Source organism: Magallana gigas, chromosome 6 (genome assembly GCF_963853765.1).
Source record: "Magallana gigas chromosome 6, xbMagGiga1.1, whole genome shotgun sequence".
Lineage (NCBI taxonomy): Eukaryota > Metazoa > Mollusca > Bivalvia > Ostreida > Ostreidae > Magallana > Magallana gigas.
This window is the reverse complement of record NC_088858.1, coordinates 41,222,969-41,248,413: the sequence shown is the minus strand read 5'-3', so window position 1 is coordinate 41,248,413 and position 25,445 is coordinate 41,222,969. Positions and strand designations below refer to the sequence as shown.

The window sequence follows — 25,445 nt, the reverse complement described above, 5'->3', positions numbered from 1 at the left end:
TTGTTGGTAAAATAATGATTCTATAAAATTCGGAGATTTAGTTTATAAATTTTACTTCCGTCTTGAGGAATTTCAATCAAAGATATATCTTATTTTCTTTGTAGAGATGTTATTTTGTACGGTGTAAGGGCCAGTTTCTCAGAATAGTTTTTTTCTTTTATGTGTTGAAATAAATCAACCAATGAAATGATACCTCATAACTAACAAAGGAAGTTGATAGACAAATTCGGACTACGGAGAAAGCAAGGAAAACAAGATAACGCGTCTCTACATTGCAAGCTTACAATGGGAGTACCGGCATTTTTTCGCTGGTTAAGTCGAAAAAACCCATCCATTCTTGTGCACTGCATCGAAGAAAAGGTAATTATAATTGAAATGCAAGCCATGTAAACCAATGAAGTTAAGAAAAAATACGCAATTTATCATACATATATATTGTCAAAATAGTGTATCTTGTGTATTTTTTAAAAGGTGGTTTATGATAATTGATCTTTGGTGTTTTGTGATTATAGAGTTTTTGTATAATATGGTTACGATGCTAACATAAGGCGATGGTAATTTGATGAGTAAATTATGGAAAATGTGATAATCTAAGTGTATAGGTTAAGTACACCATGTAAACAATTGATTAATATGAGCTGAGGCCTGAGGGATCATTTTACATAAATAAGCAATTCATTATATGGAACCATGAAATCTGATCCACCTACTAATTTAAATGCTGATATATATCAAGTGATAGGCCTTACTAGGGATGGGACGATCCACTGATGCATCACAGTATTTATTTTGACGATATTTGGATCGATACATTTACCATTAATACAACGATACCCTATTGAACTTTTTTTTATTTTCCAAAAATATCCAAGCTTCATATATTGGCTATTTTAAGTCCGCGCGCCTAATATGAAAGTACAAAGATGGTGGAAAACCTCGAAAAGTTATCAAAACTGTTAGGAAGCTAATTATGGAGCGTGGAAAACTTTTGGATTACTTTTTTATAAAAAAGTAGTGTATACGAGACTAAAGTAATATGTAAATTGTGCAACGCTCATTATAAATATAACAAAATAACTTTAGACATGCGGTAATACATTGGCAGATTGAATAAATTTTAAACCCTTATTCATGTTTTCATTTAGTTGCAATGTATCGTGATATGTTTCGTATCGCATCTCATGTATTGTGATATGTACCAAATCGGCTAAGTACAGTATCGTCCCAGCCCTAGGCTTTACCTGTAACATTGTATTTCTTGGCATTGTTTATGTTTTTCTACCAAGCAAAAAACCCAACAAATTACTTATAGTAGAAAATTAATGACTTGTCAAACTCTCTCAGTAAAGCTAACATTTCGATAATTAATTATTGATAAGACAGAGTTACATAGTGAGATTGTAATACTATTACTTATTAGGTTAGTTACTGACTCACTACGGAAATATATTGGGTTGATCAATCTCATAGATGGCGAGGTGAAGCCGAGCCGTCTATGAGATTGATCAACCCAATATATTTCCGTAGTGAGTCAGTAACTAACCTAATAAGTGTTTTGTTTTCCCGAGGACTATTAAGCGACATATTTATTCACAAATAGCGATGATCATGGCACAGCCATGTACAAGATGCCTAACATCTCGTCCAATTTAACTCATTTAAACTCTTCAAAATTTTCAATCTCACATTTCAAATACTTTTTAAAAATCTTTGCTTCACCCATGTTTACTTACAATGTTTTGTTGCTATTCAATTTTAAATGTTTTCTCCCTTTTCTCTGCAGAGATTTGAGCATTTCGACGCTGCCATTTTGTTCTGCTCCAGACAAAACAATGTGACGTCAATATTCTAAGGGCAACTACTCTAATTTTAAAGAATTTCAAAGGGCAACTACTCCAAATACTTTAAGAACTAACGGCATGCGGTTTATGTATTAAATACTATGAAATGTCGAAATGTGTAAGCGAAGCGTCGACCAATGACGGCCATATTGCCTAATATTAATTCTCACAGAACAAATATAGAGATATATGAGGCAATCACGTGCTATGTTTAAACCAATGAAAATGTGACGTTTCAGTCCAAGGGAAAACAATACTAAATATAGTGATTTGCTGTATTTTGCAGTGTCATTATGGTGAACATTTACTGACTTACTTATTACAGTGTTTTTTTTCACCAATTTGGGACTGGGGGCTGGGGCCCTTTCAGTTGGGAAAAATAGCGACAAAACATGAAAATTGGGAAAATTCATTTTCATTGATAATTATGAAATTTAATGGTTTCTATGACTATAATTTATTTAAAATGAAATACAAATTAAAGCACAATGCTTCTTTTTCTATTGTTTATCCAGTATTCATTACCGTAACCGGAACATGCTAGATAAGACATACGTAAAATTTTGACAACTCGTACAAAGATTTTTTTTTTAAATTACAATTGGGAATTTTCGGTCCGAAATTGGGAAAATATTTGGAAATTTCCAATTGGGACTGGGGCCGAATTTAGGCCCCAAATCAGGCCCCCAAAAAAACACTGTATTATCTTTGTATTTTTACCAGAAACATCATATTATCAATTGAAATAGAATGGTTTAACATTGTTATGAAATCTGAAGATAAATGATTGTTTCAATGTTTATGATATCTCACTGTTTGTGATGTCAAAATTAAATTCTTGGTTTTCTTTCAGCCCCGAGAAGTCAATGGTGTAAAGATCCCTGTAGACACAAGCCAACCTAATCCTAATGACTATGAGTTTGATAACCTCTATCTGGACATGAATGGGATTATCCACCCCTGTTGTCATCCAGAGGACAAGTATGTTTGGACATCATTTAAAATGATTTGTTAAAACAATGAAAATCCATCCATCCATGATTGATATTGGGCTGTAGTTTTGAAACCAAATATATTGTACATGGGACTCATTGTCATGCTTTGATAGATATATAGATTATTCTCCCAAAAGCAATATTTCTGTTTAGAAAAATCCTTATGTTTTTGGTTTTTTTTTTCTTAGACCTGCTCCAAAGAATGAGGATGAGATGATGATTCTAATCTTTGAGTACATAGACAGAATTTTCTCAATTGTGCGACCCAGAAAATTACTTTACATGGCAATTGATGGTGTGGTATGTAAAATGAAAATATTTTGGGAATAGATTGCACCCTGAGAGATATAAGAATTAAGCAATATTTGCCTTTAAAATGTCAAATTAGGTAATTCCTGAAATAGACTGTAGTCTTAATATTTCTGAATTTTTTTTTCTCATTTCCTCAGGCACCTAGAGCCAAAATGAATCAACAGAGATCAAGAAGATTTAGAGCATCCAAAGAAACTAAGTATGCTTGTGACTTTTATTTTCTTACACATACAGAAGATATTTCAAAAGGAGATTAAATGTTGATAATTGTGTTACTCTATCATTGTGTTCCAATTTCGTGATAAAAATTATTATGAAAATTTGAAATTATTTACAAAAAGCTATAACAGGATTGCATTTTGAAAGAGAAATGCTGAGTATTTTGATAATTTGAAATATATGGTTATGTGAAAAGTAGATACTTTTCCATTTAGAGAGAAAATTGAAGAGATGTCTCGTCTAAGGGATGAACTGACTACGAAGGGTTTTAATCTCCCACCAGAAAAGGAAAAGGGAGAGCACTTTGACAGTAACTGTATCACCCCGGTATGAAATTATTATTTATCTTAACAAAGACTTACCTAAATGTAAATATCAATCAGTGTAATTTATCATTTTAAGGACTTTTGATATATCACATTGTTAAACGCAAAGATAATACAGAATGTCTTTCTTTTGGACCAAATCAGTTTCATAACAGAATATAACAGAAATAAAGGCTTGCTTTCATTAAATACCTTGATCAAGGTTAAATGGGGTAGTTCAGTGTTAAGACTGGAGAGAATAAAATCAGATGATCTTGTACATCTTATTAATAAAGAGGCATAAAGATTGAGTTGAATTGAACTTATGACTTTAGAAACATCACTTGCTTAATTCTCAATGACACTCTTTGGAGTACACAAGTTTATTGTGAATTTTAAGTGCTATTCCTTTTACTTAATTTAGAAAACCTGATATTAATTTTTGCTGCAGTTAAGGTCCAAATTCTTACCTGACTTCTTAGACTTACACATATCTTTTTGGTTCTGTCAGGGTACCCCTTTCATGTTCCGACTGGCAGATTGTCTGCGGTACTATATACACGAAAGACTGAACAATGACCCTGGCTGGCAGAACATCAAGATCATTCTGTCCGATGCCAATGTTCCTGGGGAAGGCGAACACAAAATCATGGACTACATCAGAAAGCAAAGAAGTTTGTTCTCATTTTCTATATAATACTTAATCACTTGAATCCTGACATATGGAACTTTGTAATGTACTTTTAACTAATTCTGTTGTGAGATATTCCAGTAAATGTTGCAAAAATACATTCATTGGCTGGACAGTTACTTTATAATCAATTTTAATTGGTGTTGAAGTGCAACATTGACATGTACACATGAAGATGTAATGGTATATTTAAAAGTTAAAGTATATGCAGAATGCATGTAAAATTTATTATGCCACAAAATGAGATATATTTAGTATGATTCATTGATAACAACTTTTAAAAAGTCAAAATGAATTCCAGATAAGTGATTGTTGGTCATTGATGTTTCACTGATGTAACACCATTTTTGTTTATTGCAGCCCAGCCAGACCATGACCCAAACACAAAGCACTGTCTCTGTGGAGCAGATGGTGAGTTATCCCCCTTATTTACATGTTTGTTCTCTTTCAATTTTAATTTTAAACAATTTAAATGATTTTATGCCCCAAAGATTATTTCATAATCAATGATGCCATTATTCATATTGAACTTACATTTGTCCTTTGATTATTTCAGCGGATCTGCTCATGTTGGGTAAGATGTTTTTTTTTTTTGATTTTTTTTTTTTGCTTAATCACAATTCACATGCAAATACATGTAATTGATTGATGTTCCAAGAAGGTTTTCAAATTCAAACGTATCTTAAGAATATACAATGTACAATTCATTAATATACCGCAATGCTTGTACTTGTAGGACTAGCTACACATGAGCCACATTTCACCATCATCAGAGAGGAATTCAAACCAAACCAGCCCAGGCCATGTGACCTGTGTGGTCAGTTAGGTGAGAGATGACTGATATCACATGTACTATATTAAACAATTTCTAATCAGAACTTAATATTATACTTATATCATCCACTTGTTTAAAAGTAGCCGTCTAGTCATTGTAAACAGCACTATTAAGAAGACCGTTAAAATTTCAAGATACTAATATTTTGTATTGAAAGATACAATGTACACGTTAAAGCACTTTTGGTGACCAGATTTGAAGTCAATGTATTTTGCTGTTTGAAGGTCATGAGATGAAAGAGTGCATGGGTCTACCCAAGGAGATGTGTGGAGAGGTATGTAGGCTTACGACAAGGTGGTCTCTTGTCGGCTTAGTTCTTAATGCTTTTATATAAACTTAATTCATTTAAGATCAAAGATGCACCATTCAAGGCTTTCATCTCACACTAATGTTTTAGTTCTTAAAATCTGATTGAGAACTTAAACTAGAAAGGTAAAATTATTTAGCTATTAATTAGAAATTAAAGAAAAGGTTTTTCAGAGGCTTCACAGCAAAAATAATTAATTTTGCAATTTTTCGTTGTTTTTCAGAATGATGAATTACCCAAAGTAATGGGAGCAGAGCAGGAGTTTATATTTATCAGGTTAAATATTTTGCGAGAATATTTAGAAAGAGAGCTTTTAATGGACAACCTACCTTTCAAATATGACTTTGAGGTAAATCATTTCACTTTTACCTACAGTGACAATAGTTCATTACAATGTACAGAGTACCATATGTAAACCGCAAGACGTTTTAACATTTTTCTGGTTTTAAAAAATACAAGACATGCCAAGGGATTAATTTCTGTCCAAAATGTTTTATTATTTCTGTTAAGTGAGAGCAAAAGGTGGTAAAGAATATATGATACTTCCTACTTATATATTTAACATAATGATTTAAAAAAAATGCTGGGAATCGCTTAAACATTGTTAATTCAACACATTTCCAATTTTTCTTAAATCAATAGACATATTTTCACAAGCTTCCATTACAATGACATCACAACTTCTTGCTACCAAAGATATAGCCAACTCCTAATATAAGTTCAAAACTAACTTAAGCTTTCATAGTACATTCAAGTCTCAGGTTTTTTGTAGATTTGATTTAAAAGGAATCTAAAAGTTAGGTATACAAGCAATGATATACATGTAATGGTAAAATATTTAGATGACATGTGCTTGCACATACATGTACAATGTATGTGTATATTTTGAATCTTTTAAGTGAAAAACTGACTGGTAATTCTTTTTCTATTTTGTTAATATAGCCTTATTTGATTGGCCATCATTTTTTTTGGTATTGACTTTATAGTTATAATGCTCCACAAGACTGTACACACACCATTTTTCTGATGATTGTTTCTTGATAGTCTCCTATTTTCCATACCATTCTGTTTGATTTCCCATTGTCTCCAGTTTCTGTACACTGTGATGTTACCATGCTTCCTTTGTATTTCTACAGAGAGCCATAGATGACTGGGTCTTCATGTGTTTCTTTGTGGGAAATGATTTCCTGCCACATCTGCCTTCTCTGGAGATCAGGTAAAATGTGCTTTATTTTAAATACAAAATTGTTTTTTAATGTGATAAAATTTAGAGAAGAACTCGAAACCTCTAAGTTTGAGAAAAATTTAGCAAACTTTTCATTGTCTAAAGCTCTAAAGGTATGAAAACAAAAATATTTTGATTTCCTAAAGTTTCATTTTCTAAATTGTAAACAAATCCATGCTTTGACATGTATCAACATATCTGTATGTTTACTTAATTTCCATTTCAAAGTAATCGTTACTCTTCTTTCAGGGAGGGTGCAATTGACAGACTGGTCAAATTGTACAAAAGCTGTGTCAGAAGAACAGGGGTAAGTAGGAATTAAAACTTTAACATTGAATTAATTTTTTAATTATTTAAATAATTTTCCACATGCAAAAAAAACCCCAAAACCATATCAGCAAATATCATTTAAAGAACCAGACATTTTAGCCTCTGTCTGACTTTCAGGGATACCTCACAAACAGCGGTGTGGTGAATCTGGAGCGAGTACAAGTTGTCATGTCAGGTAAAAACTTTAATCCTTGTAATTGTTCGTAGTGTTTAACAGTCCTAGCAATTAATTTAGAAAAATAGTTTTAAAGTATGAATTCAATTTGAAAATGTATTACATGTATAGTTTTATACAATTATGGCTTGAGTGCATTTGAAAGAAAATCACACCTACAATTGCAAAGCTGCACCAGATTTTAAAATTAAAGTTTACATAAATATCTACATTTTATATATCTAATGTAGGTGAATCAGCATATAAAATTATTATTTCTTTTATTCAGATCTTGGGGAAGTGGAAGATGAAATTTTCAAGCGGAGAAGAGATACTGAGGTATGTTCTGATCAATAAATTTATCCTTAAAAAGATTTATGCATGTATGTGCAGATTTTTTTAATTACCGGTAAATGAATATGATAATATATAATGAGAAGTTGTAATCCTTTACAGCTGGAATTTAGAAGACGAAACAAACAGAGGAAGGAAAGAGAAAAAAGGGTACAATTTTGTTATAAAAAATCCTTCAATGATTTTTATTGATAATTGTAGATAAATAATTCCTTCAATGAAAAACCTAACAGTGTTTACAGTCTTTAATACATAAAAGTTTTTTAAGCATGCAAATTGTGTAAAGTTTGATTTTCTGTTATAAATTACAATCATATCAAGTGCAACCTTTTGCCATTTGAAAACTTTTTTGTGAGTGCAGTATTGAGTTTTCACAAGGCCCCTGTGATGATAATCTGTAAGAATAGTAAACTCATTTGTGAATGAATGCTGTTTTCAGTTTTCACAGGGTCCCCGCTGGACCCCAGGTGGACAGTTTGCCCCTCAGCCTGTGGGTCACTCTCACAGTGGCCCCTCTGCGGTCAGTAACCCTCGACAGGAGGCGGCCAGAGGACGGATGGACACTATGAGGGATTCAGCTAATAAAAATGCTGCAGCTGAACTTAAAGCTATGATGGTCAGTACATTTGTGCAATGTACATGTACATAGAGATATCCTTTGATGTAGCATTTGATGTGCATGTAGCTTTAGTCATATACAGTATTATGTTAACAATGTGTATTTCATTATTTTATCGTTGTGTGTTAGACAATTTCAAAATCTGACCAAAAGTACTATGCCTATTTTCTTTTTAATGTAAATGAGATAATGATAAAATTTAATATTGATTTATTCTTACGGTGTATTTACATTACATTGTAAAGATATATATATCATCACATGTACATGTAAGCTTCTGCTTGTTTAATTCAGACAAAAGATGATCAGCGAGGTGAGAAAAGAAAAGCAGAGGACCAGTCTAAGCCAAATGATGAGGAGGATGAGGAACCAGCTGATGAAGTCAGGTGATCACAAACTGACCAATGACAGCTTTCTAGCTCTATCTTAATCAGATCATTACAAGCTTTTTTAGCTCACCTGAGCTGAAAGCTCAAGTGAGCTATTCTGATCACATTTTGTCCGTCGTCCGTCTGTAAACTTTTTACATTTTTTACTTCTTCTCTAAAACCACTTGGCCAATTTCAACCAAATTTGGCACAAAGCATCCTTATGGGAAGGCGAATATAAATTGCAGAAATGAAATACCGATCTTGATTCAAAGCGGAGAAAACCTCGAAACTATAGAAAAAGGGGGTGCATTTTTAAAAATCTTCTTCTCAAGAACTACTGAGTCAAATTCAACGTAATTTAGCATAAATCATCCTTATGGGAAGGAAAATATAAATTGCAAAAATTAAGGGCAAATTCTGTTTCAAATTTGAGTAATTTACGAAAATAAAAATAAGACAAAGAGAATGGGGGTCAATCAGTTTAACTTCTGGCTTGATATTTCATATATTGAAAACCAGTTTAGAGGACCAGTCTATGTTAGAAGCAGCCATCTTGAAGTTGAACGGAGATGAATTTAATTTGGTTGTTGTGCAACAGTTTCCGTGCAAAGAGAATATTTGAAACATCCAAAATATATTTGTGCCGTTTTATATGTGAAGTAAATTGAGGTTAAATATTTCAATGCGTTGACATTTTCATTTGTGACAGTGGTTTTAGCTTGTTTTGATTTTCGTTTAGCATGTTTAGTTTAACTTGAGAGGAACCATTGTCTTTATTTTAGAATTTAAAATTTTTACGTGTAGACCGGTAAATCAGACAGCTGATTCTTTAAATGTACCTGCGCAAAATCTGATGCACTAACAACATACCGGTATTATAGAATACTATTCATTACGTTGGTACATGTAATTCGGTACGATCTCTACGTAATGGTTAATTAATGCAACATGTTTTATTAAGATGCTCAGCAATTTCAATCTAAACGGACTAGGGTGATTATTCTCGCTGCTAGAAATATATAAGTACATATATGATGAAAAATAGAATGAGTTTTTTCTTTGTTTTAGTGCATTTTTCTCTTGTTTTAATTGTTTACAAATGTTTATTTACCCGGTACTAACCTGAGAGTCAAGCTTCGAGTTATACATGTAAGCAAGATACAGAGCTTTGCGCACAATGCTACTGTTTGTTTGTACACAAAGCTGAGGTCATGCTTTAGTTCATTTATATTTTAAATGTAGCTATGCTGAATAGGAAATACCGAGTTTAAAATCTGCAGTTGAATGTAATAAACTCATGTGAACAAAAACATGACTCAAACCAAGCTATGTATCTTGCTCATAATTCTACGATTGATGCTGAATTTTTTGTTGATCAATAGAAATGTCTTGCTAAAAGGATGATATGCTGTAACTACTTTCTGGTGCCCCTTCTTCAACGATGAATTTCATAAAATCTACACAAATTTTTGATAGTTTTTCAAACATAAGTAAATGAAAGCTGTTAATTTTGATTAATGAATTACTGTGTGTTACACTGACAGGCTGTGGGAGGATGGATGGAAGGACAGGTACTATAGCTCTAAGTTCGGGGTCGATGGCTCGGACCAGGAGTTCAGACGGACAGTGGTAAATCTTCTCTGCTTGCTTGTTTTAGCCTTAAACAACTGTCTTAAATATTATACACTTCTGTGCTTCTTATTATAGTAGCTTTCTGTTCTAAATAAAGTTACTTATAACATGACTGTTGATTTTCTGTAGGCCAATCACTATGTCCGGGGCCTGTGCTGGGTACTTAGGTACTACTACCAGGTAAAGTACTTTTCTTCATCAGACACATACATGTATCACTCCCAAATTATTAGTCCTAGCATGGCCTGTTTCCATGACACATCAGACCTGTACACTGTCGTGGTTTGTGTTTGTAGGGCTGCGCCTCCTGGAAGTGGTACTTCCCTTACCACTATGCTCCGTTCGCCTCAGACTTTGTCAACATCGGGCAGCTATCCAACTCTTTTGAGAAGCAAACCGTCCCTGTAAGTGATACAATTAAAGCATGCATCTACATGTCTCAAGTGACCATGTGTAGTTATATAATTATATTTCCTTTACATTAGATATACAAGCAAAGTTTTTAATTGCACACGTGTGTATATTGGTAGTTTTAATGGTTCATGATCTGATAAGGAAAACAAGTACATGTGACTTTATTTTTAAAAATTCCAAATCTTTTTGTCCAGTTTCGGCCATTAGAGCAGTTGATGGGCGTGTTCCCAGCAGCCAGTAAGAAACATCTACCAGTCACATGGCAGAGACTTATGTGTGATCCAGTAAGTTTGGAGAGGAGGGTATTTCAACCTCTGCTTTATTGCTGTAGTAAAGTTGATTAATGTATAAATGATAGCAATGAAAATTAATCGTCTCTTTCATTTTTATTCTTTTTCCTTTCTAAATAAAATTGTATTTGAACCTATGTACCATATGTAAAATTTTTGATAAATTGATACGCATTTTTCATTTCAGGAATCTCCCATCATTGATTTTTATCCTATTGATTTTAAAATTGATCTCAATGGCAAAAAGTATGCTTGGCAAGGTAAGCAGTGTTACCTTCTTTATCTTGTTTTTCTCTGAAACGTGACAACAGTTCTACTCTTTGAGATTGCATCTGACTGTCACATGATCTATTGTAGGTGTGGCATTGCTGCCGTTTGTGGATGAGAAAAGATTATTATCCGCCCTTGAGAAGGTTTATCCTGACCTCACAGATGCAGAACGTGAGTACAAAAAAACAACTCAGATCAGTTATCTGGGGAAACAGTAAACTAAATAGATATTGTGTTACTGATTAATCTGATTGTTCAAATGTTTGTGTTCTGATTCCAAAGATAGCACATTTAATTTGATTTATTTTCTGCATTTCATAATTCAAATTTCAAGTATATAATAAATCTATGTTTTGCAATGAAATTTTAATTTTGCAATTTATTTTACGGTATATGTTATCTTTTGAAATCATTTGCCAATTACATGTACATAAACCATGTCAGTAGGCTCCTCTGTTTATTGTGTATTGATTTAAACAGGTGAGAGGAATACCTGGGGCAGTGACCGACTGTTTGTGGGCATAAGACATCCCTCCTATTCGTTTTTTGAGGGCTTATATGAAGGAGAATTAACCAAGGAGGTATGTGATTCAAGTTTTAAATTTATTAATGTTGTGCAAAATTTTAGAAGACTCGATTTTAATCACAACTTACTTTATTGTACTTCATCCTAACATGTACTGAGCATACATGTACATGTATTTACTTTGCAGGATACATAGGTTGTGTATGTTCTTATATGTATAATTTCTTTCAGGGTGTAAAAGTAGACCCCAAGAATGCTGAAGGCATGGGGGGACTTGTGTGGGCGGATCAAAGAGCGACATTAACAGGGGGGTGAGTCCTGGTTCATATCAACTCTGTCCCTTGTTTACATGCGTTGCACATTTACATAAGATTGATGAGATCACACGTACTACATGTAGTATAAGACCAGTGTGTGTTTGTATGCTCCTAATGACAATCTTTACAATGGTTTGTTTCCAGTACATGAACTTTACCATGAAAATTGTACATAAGGTGTGTGTACTGGTACATTTACCAGTAAATATTATAATGATTGTAAGATTTTGGCATTGCAAAAATAAGTCCAGTTTATGACAGCTTACATACCTCAGTGCATAATTCTATAAATTTCAGGACGGTGGAGTCCCCTCTTAAAGAACTTCAACCCATCACAGACAACAGAGCACTAAGGTATGTGTAGGTCACAATGTTGGGCTTTTCAATCAGTTTTAAGTCAGGATTAACTGAAGTTCTATACTGTAATGATTGAAAATATTGAACAAGAAATTGAATGAGTAATAAAAATTACATTGGTTGTTGTTTTTTCTGTGTAGTGTTCACTTTAAAGACCCAGTGTATGATGAGGATTACTTGTTTGAGTCTGTGGTTCTCGAAGGAGCAGTGTAAGTATGATATATTGTATTCTTTACCGTAGTTTTTATACTATATCAATGTGTATGTAAGAGCATGACTTCTATCATAATATACCAACACATGTAATATTTATATTACACGCCTGTTAAAAGAAAATATCTCAATATATTTTGTAAATGTACATTAAACATTATTATTTAATGTTAAAAGTAAAGAGCTTTATTTTTTGTAATTGGTATTTGCTGAGTGATATCATTGTTAAACATTACGATAGCATTGTATAACATTAAAATAACATTATATAACATTACGAAGGTTTGGAGAGGAGCAAATAACATGTTCCAAAGCTCCTAAACTGTCTCTCCTCCCAATTTATCAGTTTTTATGGCCGTAAGTTCACCTACCATATAAATATTTGTTACTATATATCCGCACATGTAAGACATACATGGCTTCATACAGTTAGCAATTGTCACCAAAAGCAAGGTGAATTGCAGGCAGCAATGTTTTCTTTAAAACTGTCTGTATTGAAGCTGAACAAAGTAGTTCAGTATGATGTGTCAATATCGTGTCCTTGTTGTGTTTTTATTATACCCCCCGCAAACGAAGTTTGGGGGGGTATATAGGAATCACCTTGTCCGTCCGTCCGTCTGTCCGTCCGTCCGTCCGTCTGTCCGTCTGTCTGTTCGATTCGTGTCCGGTCCATATCTTTCTTATGGAGAAACATTAGAAGTTCTTACTTCACACAAAGATTGCTTATGACCTAAGGGTGTGTCATGACCTTGACCCAAGGTCATTCGGGCAAGGTCAAGGTCACTGGCAGAAAAAGTGCAAAATTCGTGTCCGGTCCATATCTTTCTTATGGAGAAACATTAGAAAATCTCACTTCACACAAAGATTGCTTATGACCTAAGGGTGTGTCATGACCTTGAACCAAGGTCATTCGGACAAGGTCAAGGTCACCGACAGAAAAAGTGCAAAATTCGTGTCCGGTCCATATTTTTCTTGTGGAGAAACATTGGAAGATTTTACTTCGAACAAAGATTGCTTATGACTTAAGGGTGTGTCATGACCTTAACCCAAGGTCATTCGGGCAAGGGCAAGGTCACTGACAGAAAAAGTGCAAAATTCGTGTCCGGTCCATATCTTTTTAATGGAGAAACATTTGAAGTTCTTACTTCACACAAAGATTGCTTATGACCTAAGGGTGTGTCATGACCTTGACCCAAGGTCATTTGGACAAGGTCAAGGTCAATGGCAGAAATGCAAAGTTCTTGTCTGGTCCATATCTTTCTTATGGAGAAACATTGGAAGTTCTCAGTTCACACAAAGATTGCTTATGAGCTAAGGGTTGGTCATGACCTTCACCCAAGGTCATTTGGGCAAGGCCAAGGTCACTTGCAGAAAAGTGTAAAACTCGTGTCCAGTCCATATCTTTCTAATGGACAAGTATTGGAAGTTCTTAATTCACATCTAGAATGCTTATAACCCGAGAGTGTGTCATGACCTTGACCAAAGGTCAATTGAGGAAGTTCAAGGTCATTGTTAAAAAAAAAAAATCGGTCTCAGTATACCAATAATTCAAAATGTTTATATTAAGTGGCTGCTTGACATGTGGAATTTTGTTTGATTCGAGTCATGTTTGTAAACATAAGGATGCAAATGTCCTCATGCATTAACAGTTAACTTGAACTAAAATGGAATTTAAAGAATACAAATTGGTTTGTGTACTCATATAAGCATTAAAAAATAGAGCAGTTGTTATTTATAGAAAATGGACGATGAAATAGATTCATCCAATATTTCTATAATAGAAAAAAAACATGAGTTATGATTTTTTCTTAGCGGGGGGTATCAATTGTGAGCTTGCTCACAGTACCTCTAGTTTTTATTATTGTTCAATGTAATACGTTTCTTTGTTACTAACATTTTATTTTATCTGAATGTTGCATTGAAGTTTTTATATTATAACTTTATAAGACTTTTCTGTTTATCTACAATATCAATACATCTTTAAAGTTTTTTTTTCTCCTAAAAAAAAAAGAGGAACCTCTTTTGATTGTGTCATTTTCTAATGTGTTAATTTATATTATCAGATTAACTTGAAAATGGGAAATTAAGTAAATTTCTTGTATTTGTACTCTACATTTTGAACAATAAGTAAATTTAAAAAGCAATACATGTACTAGTATAGCGTGCATTAAATATTCTGTGTCAAAAGAAACATACTGTATTGTATTTTAAGTATATCTTAAGTGAACTATAATGTATTAAGTTTAATTGTTGAAGATCTATGTAGTATGTACACTTCCATGATATTTTATTAAATCATCTTCAGACAAACAGTTTAGTATTTGAAGTTTTTTCATTATCAACATGCAAAATATTCCCCCAGTAATAATGATGTACTTGTTTAGGATGCCAGACCGAGTCCTAAAGCCGGAGGACTTTAATCAAAGGAATTCAGGTCAAGGGTGGCGACCTCAGATTGGGATGTCACGGAATAGTATGTACCGAGGAAAAGACATGGGCCCAGCCAATCGAATGATCAGGTAGGCACCATAAACTTATTTAAAAAAGAGGCAATGGAATCAAGATGGAAATATTTTCATCCAAATTTGAAAGAATATTATCTATCGCTATTGAATGTAAAAGGGGTTTTAAAAAGTGAAGATATGAAAGTTTAATGTGACCTTGACCTTTATCATTAAATGTTTCAAAGACTTGTCAACAACCAGACGTCCAAGTTGACCTTAACATTGATAATGGGGCTAAAGCTTAAGGTACTGTCATAAACCAAGATTTTATCTCTGACTCTGAGTGAAAATCAGTTTGAAATTATGGATAGCTGAAGTGTTGTTGATCTGTTTGAGATGACTTAGACTGTATGTTGTAAGGTGTTAACAGATATACATCACAATTTTTAGGGTTCTTTCAAAGTTTACCATGAGTTTGTCTTCCTGTGTTAGACCATAAACTTTTATATACCGGTATGTATCTTGTTTTCAGACATGGGGTTCCTAATCAATTCGGAGCTCGAATTCCCCCTCCCAGGAACATGGGCCACCAAGGAGGAGGCTACCAGCAAAGTGAGTTCTAGTTTATCTTAACTTTAAATACTGTAGATTCTTTATTAAATGTGAGGAATTAATATCCATGTAAAATTGTGAGCAGTGAGTGATTTTATATTCTAGCTATTTGATGCAAACAGTTGGAATGTGGAATTAGTACTGGCGTAAAATCAGGAATCTACAGTATGATGAGGTTATAGATAATCAAAGTACTGACAGGAGTTGATTTTATTGATTATCATTTATTTTAAAATCAACTTATCTTGCATGGCAATTAGTTTCTAGTCTGTATTGAATTACGCGCTTTTTTATTATATAAAATTTTAGACTTTTCCATCAAGAATTTTGAGAAACCCCATATGAATCATGTTGTGTAATATTTAAAGATAGATTTCAAACTATGTATTAGTAATCGAAACAATTCTAAAAATCGCATGGATCCAAGCACTATTGATATCGAACTCTAGTCTTGTTCAACCAGACGCTCGGCTGTTTCTGTTAATCTCCAACAAGCAAAAGAGTCTCTCTGCTTGTTGGAGATTTAGGGAGACAGCCGAACGTCTGGTTGAATGAGACTTTATTTAACTCTGGCGTAGTAACACAGAAGATCTGACTATTTTCAAAGTGTTTATAGATAAGTTTTCTTGAAAAACAATGCTTCAGCATACATTACATTGAACTTTTCTATTATTTTCAAGAACTAAGTCTTGTCAGCGGTGATGATTTGTGCTTAGGTCCAAACACTGTTTCACTTCGGTTTGCCAGAGTAACTGCATAGGAGAGTTGATTATAATCAACTCCAAAAAATCTTTTTAAATTCCAAGTGGAAACTTGTCAATGCATGGAACCAATTTGTAATGTACTTAAATCCCTGGTTATCTCTCTTTGCAAGAACCTTATGAAATTACCGGTACATTCCGAGGGATTAGTTAAAAAGAGTTGTCTCTCCTTAGCCATTTCCTCTCCCAAGTCATAGCCATGGAATAACTGCAAGGTGTTTGGTCAGGTCTGCTTAGTGTGAATTGCATAGTCAGGATACAGTATCTATGTTTGTTGAAAAATCAGATTTACCACTGTGGGCTTTCAAGACACAATTCAAACTGTTTGCTATGATGTGTACATTGCCTAATTTTGAAACAACTCTTGCCGTTACGTCTGATAAAGTACAGGCTAATATGGTCAGAAAAGTACCAGTAGTTCAATGCAATGTATCATTAATGTACAAATAACTTAATATCAAAATTATCAAAAATAATTAATCATTTTGTATTTTATAAGATATTACTTTCCCCAGATTTAGAACAGCTAATATATTGTTCATTTTGGCTGAAATGCTCTATATCACCCTGACTATTGGTGTGTTGTTGGGTTGATGTGTGTATGAGGGTTGTCCAAAAAGTTCGTGGACACATGTTATTTTATTCCAAATAATGGCGCCATTATCACAAAAGCATTATAATATTTCAATATAGAGTATAATAATGTATATGCATAAAAATCAGAGCAATGTACATTTTTGTATTGGAGTTATCATTATATATACATTGCCTATATAGGCCGCACGGCCCAGTCTGACGTTGATTTATAACGACGTTTCTATGACGTCGTAGTCCTGGGTTTACCTGAGAGTAATATGCCCCATTCACCGTTTGGTCAGAGGGTACAATCGCATACTCCATCAAAATATCGCCTGTGCCAATTGTGGATAAGTAAACTAGAACTATTTCGATAATTTTCCTGTTTCCTTAATCATTTGTTTTGTTTCTATCTGTGTTTTACCTCAGTTAATACAATTTTATGATGGCGCTCTGTTCCGTGCCTTCAGATGACGTCACGTTTTCAGATGTTTTTAAAGACATGTTCTTGCTGTAATATCTTTTAAAAGTCCTCTGCTAGTTTGAAAATAGCTACATATGACGTATGAATATGATGTACACCATGCAGAATACAGCATAGTAGAAGATTATGAGGTTTTAAAATGTTTTATAAAAATTGTAAATATTAATTTCTAATAAACTTAATTACAAAGTTTGGACAATTTTTACCCTGAGCCGTGCGTACTTTCTGCGACCATTTGATACATTAAATTTTAGTTTATTTCTATTGAAAACATTAAAAACCATTTTAGTTTGATTTGAAATTTTATGACAAATATATTGATATACAATATGTATTTATAAACCCATTTAAAATGACAACAACGCGATTGTCCACGAACTTTTTGGACAACCCTTGTATGTAATATGTTGTATAACAATATATAGCAATATAGTTTATAAACAAATTCAATTTGAAAAACTTTTCTTTCTGTCTGTTTGTTTTCCTTTTCTTTTTATTAATTTTTCTTACCTCATGTGTCACAACTTGTTTTAAATGGTGGGGGATTCTTAAACTGGAATGGTTTGAATTGATTGAGGCCAGTGCTGTTAGAGATTTTTTATTTTATAAATATAGGAGCATCATTAAACTAATGAATAAAACAAGACGAACAAATCCTCTCAGATTCTTTGCTATTACTTTAAGTTGACTTTGAATTCACTGACTATGCCAGTTCTTAAAACAGGTAGCATTAACAGAAGATAAACCAATTCTTTGTTCATGTACAATGTACTATGTATGAAAAGTTTGGAGACGCTTACCTGAATTCATCAAGTTTTTCCGCTTTATCTTTATCAAAATGACTTTTCGACGTAAAACAAGAAATCAAGTAATACTGTTTATTTTCTGATAAAAAGCTGCATATTTGAAGTGGATCCTGCAGAGGAAAACTTCCTCCTTTCTGCAGATATTTTTACTAATTTGTGTGTCTTTAGTCGATGGGACGAGGAAAGTTTAATGCTCAAGTAGCTGTGGAGTACTAGAAATCTGATTTAATCTGATAACTCTACAGAGAATCTATAAATTGTAGGAAAACTTTCAGCAAATCTGTTTTTAGGATTTCTTGATTTTTGTTGTGTTTAGATTGTACGTTCTGATGTAAAACTCTGATAATAGTTTTTTTTCCCATCTGTGTGTATCTTACAACATGACCAATGAAAACAACAGCGGCAGATAGTAGATAGCTACCTTTGTGTTGAACTAATGGGATGTTAGCCCCAGGATTGCACAATTTATCTTCTTGTTTGGCAAACAATATTCATAAAAAAGACACTATCTGATGGGGGACACCTCTTGTTATCTTTGTTTGGAAGACGGGGTGCCAAGTTAACGAACTTTCTGACCTATAATTGTACGTTTGATTACAAAAAGGCTTATTTTTCCCTAATTATAGATATGTTAAGGAAGATTCTTCCCCATAATTGAGTCTTAAGGAAATTCAATTTTTTTTTCATATTTTTGAACACACTGAATTTTTTAATTTTTTTTTTTTTGGGGGGGGGGGGGGGGTTATTACATGTATATAGAATTCTACTGTTTTAATTTTGAGTAATTCACGAATCCCTAAAAAATAACAGATATTGATATCCACTGTTATTTCGTCACATTATTTTTAACAAGTTAAAAGAAAGGTTTTGATTTTAATCTTTTGGAATAATGATACAGAAAGAAGAAATAGTTCCAGTAGTATGGGCTCTGTGTGATAATTAGATTGACCTTTAGCAACTACTGGGCAATGTCAGTCATCAGAACAAACTGTGAATGTTAACCCTGTAACTACAGCACTGACCAATACAGGCCTTTGACACTGGAGTCTAAAAGTCGTCTTCACTTAAGCAGATTGCACAGTGTACATTTCTTATTAACACAGAGACTGGGGGATTACAGGAAGTGCTGGTGTGATGATAATTGTTGACCCCTGCGACCTTTACAGAGCCAGATCTTCTCACAGAGTCATTGCCTCGTTGTCATTTATTGTGGCAGTTTGTCACATCCACATGCAGATTTATTCATCCTCGAAATTCTCTCGGCCATTCTTGAGCCTTTCTTGTCCTCAGATGTTATCATCTTGCTGTGGAAAGCGGCTCAGAAGCCCTTACAATCAATTGTCGGCTCTTTAAGGAATTATTCCATCTCACTAAATTGGATTTTTCTTCAATTTGTCTACAACACAAACTCGTCATTTTCGATTACATGCAATCTCAAATCTTTAATGGTTTCTTCATTCTGTCAAATTTATTGCTGAGTTAATAAAAAAGCCTGAGTTTGTCGATCTTAACAGCAGCGTTCTTCACGATAATGATGGTTTGATTCAATAATTCAGACTCCAGAATTTTGCTTTTGGTTACGAGACAGGAATGGACCGTAATGAATTCTAATGAAGCTGTCACCCTTTTCATTCATGACAATGTGAATAATACCAAAACAATGTATTTGGAGGAGTGAACAAGATTTACAAAAAAAATATTTGCATTCAAAATGAGAATCTGTTTATTTTCTTAATGATGAAAATATTTTTTTTTGGAAGACTTTGTTCAGAAATGTTTTCCTTGAATTGTCCAAAATGGTTTTTACCATCCTTATTATAGCTTTGTGTTTCTCTGTAGATTTTGATGCAAAGAAAATTAAGTCTTGCAATATTTCTTTGCTCTTTGAATCTGAACATGCATGTAAATCATTTGGTTTTCTAACCCATCAAAAGTCAATGATATAACCTATGTGCATTTTAATCAGATAAGATATCTGTTACCTTGTTGGATACATATTTACAATTCTATCATCAATGTTTTTTAACCATTGAAATTGAATATTGCATCATGAAAATTCAGTAAAAGATTATGAAGCAACAAATTTATCTACTGTAAAGAATAGCAGGAAATTCAAAATACATATGCATCTTATGTTTTAGTATTGTTAAAGTAAGCCTCTACTCAATTTAGTATCTCTTTGTTTGAAGAAAAATAAATTGAGAAGTTGAATTTTTATTGAAGAATTTTAAATAATATATTCTGAACCAATAAACATAGAATGAAAGAAGTATCTGAATGAATTAAATACAATGTACACTTCCACTCCTAAGTTGATTTCTACATTGTGAAATCTTTGACACAGCAATCACCGTAACAGCAGTTAATTATATGTTGATACCAGCAAATTACAGTCTCAATTTAAATCGAACATCCCAGATATTTAGTCAATCAGACTCAAAGCATCTGCTGTCGTTAGACTACTCCCGCCCAAATCAAACACGACAAGATTTTCTCATTCATTTCTTTTCTACAGAATTTAATTTGAATCCTGCAGTTTTTCTTGTTGATGCTAAATTTACAAAATTATTTTTGCATGGTTTGCTCAAATCTGTTAAAAGCACCTGATAATGCAGAGGGGTAAAAAAAACACTGTTTTCGCGGTGGTTCTTCATGCAGACTTGGTTTTAATGAGGTGATGGGGGCAGTGTCACTCTCGTTTGCCCGGGGCAAAGAGTTAGGCCCATTCAAGTATAATCTGATATTTCATGAATGAGTTGTTAAACTAGATGAGAATAAACTTTTTCTAGCCCAGTAGATATCCTTTTTTCCTGTATTTAATGGAGGATTTTTTCATTCTATCTCCAGGTGAAAGGTTGACATCACAATTCATTAGCCAATGCCTTTGGGAAGGGAGATAATTTTGCATCATTCGTCTCCCTTAATTCCTTAATTTTACTAATTAATGTCATGTGTGGTTTTAGAACAGACATAAAGAATATTTTTTATCCCCCCCCCCCCCCCCCCCAAAAAAAAAAATTAAAAATGTCTCGCTATTTTGCTATCTTTGAAATTTTTGTATGTTTCTGATAGTGAACGCTATTAACTTGCATTAGTTTAACTTTATTTGCATGTGGGTTTTTTTTTTAAAATTGATTTTTTTTCTTTTAGGAGATAGAGATGGTAGAGGAGGATATGGTAACCATGGCAACAACTCTGGATATGGTAACAGGTAAGAACATTTTTCATAGAAATTATTTTTATATATTCTATTTAATCCTTGATCTTTTCTTTTTTTATTTGCATAAATTAATGAGTCATCTAATGATTGTTTGTCTTTTGATATCAAATAAATTTGTGATTGAAATTTACCCAACTTTTACTGAACTTAGTTACATGTACATGTATATGGTTTGTTTGTTTTTAATTTTGTCATGCAATGGATTGTATACATTCATTTTCTAGCAACCAGCATTTAAAGTTGTTATGATAATTTTTACATTACAATTAGTTTTGTATTATGCAAATGGGTTATTTGTTCAGCACTTGCTGCAAACCAATTTGTTTTCACATTGAAAGTGGTAAAATTGTAATTTTGTTAGATATGATTTATATTTATCTTCTGAGTTATCAGTTTGATTTAAATTTTGACATTAACAGTTTAAATGAGATCAAAAACATTCCTCCTGATTAAAATTTATTTACATTTCTGCTTCTTCAGGGCAAGAAAAACCTCAGACTATTTTTGTGTAGGTGCTTGTCATATCTGTCATTAGAAAGGCAAAAATGGGAGGGTCCCAGGATAAAGACATCATCTGTGTCAATATTGAGTCTTTAATTGGCATTCATCAAAAGCTAAAACTTCTAAGATGAAGTTTAAAAAAGGCAAAGGGGTGTTTGGTGAAAGAAGCTCAAAAATTTAAATTCTTGAGACTACCAGCCAGTACACACACAATTATTAACTATTTAATTGCTGGTTCATTAATCCACAAATTTGCTACATTCTAAGGATTTAAATACCTATATTGAATTATTTATTTGCAGTATTTCATAAAAATGTATGTATAATTATTTTCACAATTTTAGGGGTTACAAAAAAAATCAATTGCAAGATATGTCCAACAAATAGATTAGATGTCGATTATTCACAAAGTAAATAATAAAAAAATCGTACTACTGTAATCGCGATTAACACAAAATAAATGAAAGCTTGTAAATGATCTCATTAGAGTTTTGTGTTGATTTTCACGGAAATTAGAACCTCAGATTTATACAGCAGCGCTAAAGAACATGTAGCAATTAAATATGAAGAGGGGTACTTGAGCTGGGTCGGGATCGACGCAGGCATTGGTTAGAAACACCTGTGCTGGACTCATACATGACTCCCCACCGCTCGCAAAAGAAGCACACAAATACACCACAATTAGCAAAGTTCTTCAAATCTGAAAGAGATATCATAGGCGATTGTGCCCAGATTTGTGAAAATTGTCGGCTCTTTCCACAGCAAGACTCACACATGCTGACTGTTGACAATGACACACATTTTTTTTTCTGTTCTGCGAACAAAGTTGAGAAGCACTGAACAGAATCATTGTATGCCTTTTGATGGAGAGAACTATTAAAAGCAGATTGATTAATTAGTATTTACTTACTTTTTTTTACGGGTTTGGTCAGTAATATGGAAGAATACCGGGTAATATGAGATGAGATTGTTTGGGTCCTGTTACTTGTGAACATCATGAAAATTTTCTTCCACACTTCTTATTAATGTTGCGTATTCAATTTTAAGAAATAGGGAAAGTAACAGAGAAGATTAAAAGCAATTTATGAAATAGGATTTGTTTTTTTTTTTTGCAGAAAAAGGGTACATTTATTGAAGTAAAAATATTTTTAAAGGAATTCTTGTTGATATCTAAATGGCTTGTAAAAAAAAATCCTGGGTTTTTTGCAGAGACCGACAGGATTGGAAGAGTGGTGGAGGAAGAGGAGGAGGGTACCAGCAAGGAGGTGGAAGAGGAGGGTACCAGCAAAGTGGAGGAGGGTACCAGCAAAGTGGAAGAGGATACCAGCAAAGTGGAAGAGGGTACCAGCAAGGAGGTGGAAGAGGAGGGTACCAGCAATACAGTCAGAGTAACCAAGGCTACCAGCAACAGCAGCAGAGAGGCTATAATAGAGGTGGTTACCAAGGCAACAGCTACAACACCAGAGGAAATTCTGGATACAACAATCGAGGAGGGGGGTACAACAGAGGGGTGAGTTCTGAAAAGGGATTGTTTTTGGGCAAATTCTGTTAAAGTGTCAGATCCATGGACTATTTATTTGAAATAGAGTGTACTGGGAAATCTTTAATATTTGTGATGGGTCAATATTTAAGGATTTCGTTTATAACCCTCATTCACAAAACATCTCCAGTGATGTATAAATTTTTAAATTAATTTTATTACTAAAAAAGAATCCACAAAAAATGTCACAACAATCTATATATTTAAAGATTCACTGTACAAGGAAAAAATTCGTAAATTTTTTAAGTACATACTGTATAGCCCTATATTTTTTTTTTAGCAGAAACTCATTCATTTCATTGATTACAAGACACAGAATTTTGCTATGATGAATGCCATGTTTGTGTGTTTTTCTAGGGCTACCAGCAGCGGTCTTTCGAGTGATTTGAGGACATGGCTGTGATTTCAGTGATTTCACCTGCTGCTGCTGTGGCTGGGTCGGGTGTGAACAGCTTGGACTTGAGAGTCCGTTATCTCAGCAACATTTTACAATCCGTCAGTCAGCATTTTATTTGTGTGAAGGAGGAAGTCAGAACATCAGAACAATTTTTTTAACTATAAGATAAATTATTCATAGACTATACCTGTTACAATTTATGTAATTTTCCGGAGAATAAAAAAAGATTTTATGTAATGATGATGCTGTGTTGAACATATGTTTTAATGTTTGTAAATTAGAAATGGAATGCATGCAAAATATTGTACCCATTATGACAAAATTGCGTAAAGTTATTGAAAAGGATAATGAACTTAATATGGTGGCATTCTGTTTAAAGCGGATGACATTCATTGATGACGTCATTTAACAGCAGCTCACTGATAATACTATCTCCTCAAACAGTAAAAAATAACGATGTAGCGCAAATCACGGATAAGCATGTCAAGTGCACATCTAGTACACAGCAAGAATAGTCAAGGCTGGCTTTTTTTCTGATAACCATAACTTTATCATGGGTATATTAAGGTTCCCCACTTCATAATGTCAAGTCGGCAGTCATATTTTGTAAACTTGGAAATTTCGGGATTTAAGCGTCGAGCTCTGTTTTGACAGCATGTAGGGATGTTTGTGGCATTTTAAACATCCAAGCCTTACCATCCTGACACAATCTGTCATAGCAAGAAACGATTGATTTGGCACGATGAATGAAAAGCAAAACACGCACTTGTCGGGGGCTTATAAGCTACACCCCAACTTCCATTTAATCGGCACGAACGACGTGAAAACAAATAATACAGACTAAGACTTGGGGTCCGCGCAGCCCGCCGACCGCCCCTCCCCACAAACACGAACCCCATATCGGACACTCTTCAAACCTTGGCCCACAACAGCTCGATGCTCCGCGTAACATTTCTACGTCGCATGAGTAGGACCCAATTTGATACTTCGTGTACAACGGCTTGCGTTCACTGAAAAATTAAGTAATGGTGCAGGGAACCAATATATAAAGACTTTTCAGATTGAAGATTTCATATCCCCCCCCCCCCCCCCTCCTTAAAGGAAAATAAAGTAACGTAAAGAGCTCACTGCTGTCTGTTATTTTATCGGTATCGGAACAAATTTTTAGTTTTTCTCGAAATTCTATAAAATTTTGTTAAGATTCGTTATAGTGTTGAGTCTCAATCATTTTCATGGGTGCAAAGATATCGACATGGGTACTCTAACTTACAATGGGTCATCTGAGAGCCGAACTACGGTCTCTCTAGAGCTCGGTGAGAGGGTAAAAAGAGGCCCTTCTGTAAGAGGAGAAGATCGTAAGTGTCAAACACTGGAATAAGTACCGAGACACACGTGAAAACGGTTCTCCATTGATACTGGGGTGTTAAGTACGGCGGAAGATGAAGTTGAAAACTATCGTCCCTGCCCTTGATGGCCACTAAACACGGTGTCACAAGGGTGCTCTTGGGCTCTTGAAAATATCAAAAC

The 25,445-nt window shown here is 33.7% G+C and overlaps 1 protein-coding gene across 1 annotated transcript; it reads left to right on the top strand.

The window, feature by feature from the left end:
* Nucleotides 1-198: 198 nt before the first annotated feature.
* On the top strand, nucleotides 199-24,159 carry LOC105345357 (5'-3' exoribonuclease 2). Its single transcript, XM_011453483.4, has 33 exons — nucleotides 199-360; nucleotides 2,695-2,822; nucleotides 3,025-3,136; nucleotides 3,286-3,347; nucleotides 3,583-3,694; nucleotides 4,184-4,346; nucleotides 4,724-4,774; nucleotides 4,920-4,937; nucleotides 5,100-5,189; nucleotides 5,423-5,472; nucleotides 5,729-5,854; nucleotides 6,642-6,721; nucleotides 6,980-7,037; nucleotides 7,178-7,235; nucleotides 7,504-7,553; nucleotides 7,671-7,718; nucleotides 8,008-8,184; nucleotides 8,482-8,573; nucleotides 10,103-10,187; nucleotides 10,320-10,370; nucleotides 10,487-10,594; nucleotides 10,799-10,888; nucleotides 11,082-11,154; nucleotides 11,252-11,335; nucleotides 11,645-11,745; nucleotides 11,922-12,001; nucleotides 12,305-12,361; nucleotides 12,505-12,573; nucleotides 14,962-15,096; nucleotides 15,554-15,633; nucleotides 21,411-21,471; nucleotides 23,191-23,491; nucleotides 23,879-24,159. Exons 1-33 carry the CDS (start codon nucleotides 286-288, stop codon nucleotides 23,903-23,905), a joined length of 2,952 nt encoding a protein of 983 aa, XP_011451785.3. The 5' UTR covers nucleotides 199-285; the 3' UTR covers nucleotides 23,906-24,159.
* The last annotated feature ends 1,286 nt before the right edge of the window (nucleotides 24,160-25,445 follow it).

Excerpts from the sequence above, each read along its gene's own strand:
- LOC105345357 (XM_011453483.4), top strand. The coding sequence starts at position 286 with ATGGGAGTACCGGCATTTTTTCGCTGGTTAAGTCGAAAAAACCCATCC. Across the intron at positions 7,236-7,503 it reads AGTACAAGTTGTCATGTCAG|ATCTTGGGGAAGTGGAAGAT; the intron begins GTAAAAACTTTA and ends TCTTTTATTCAG. Across the intron at positions 11,155-11,251 it reads CAAAAAGTATGCTTGGCAAG|GTGTGGCATTGCTGCCGTTT; the intron begins GTAAGCAGTGTT and ends GATCTATTGTAG.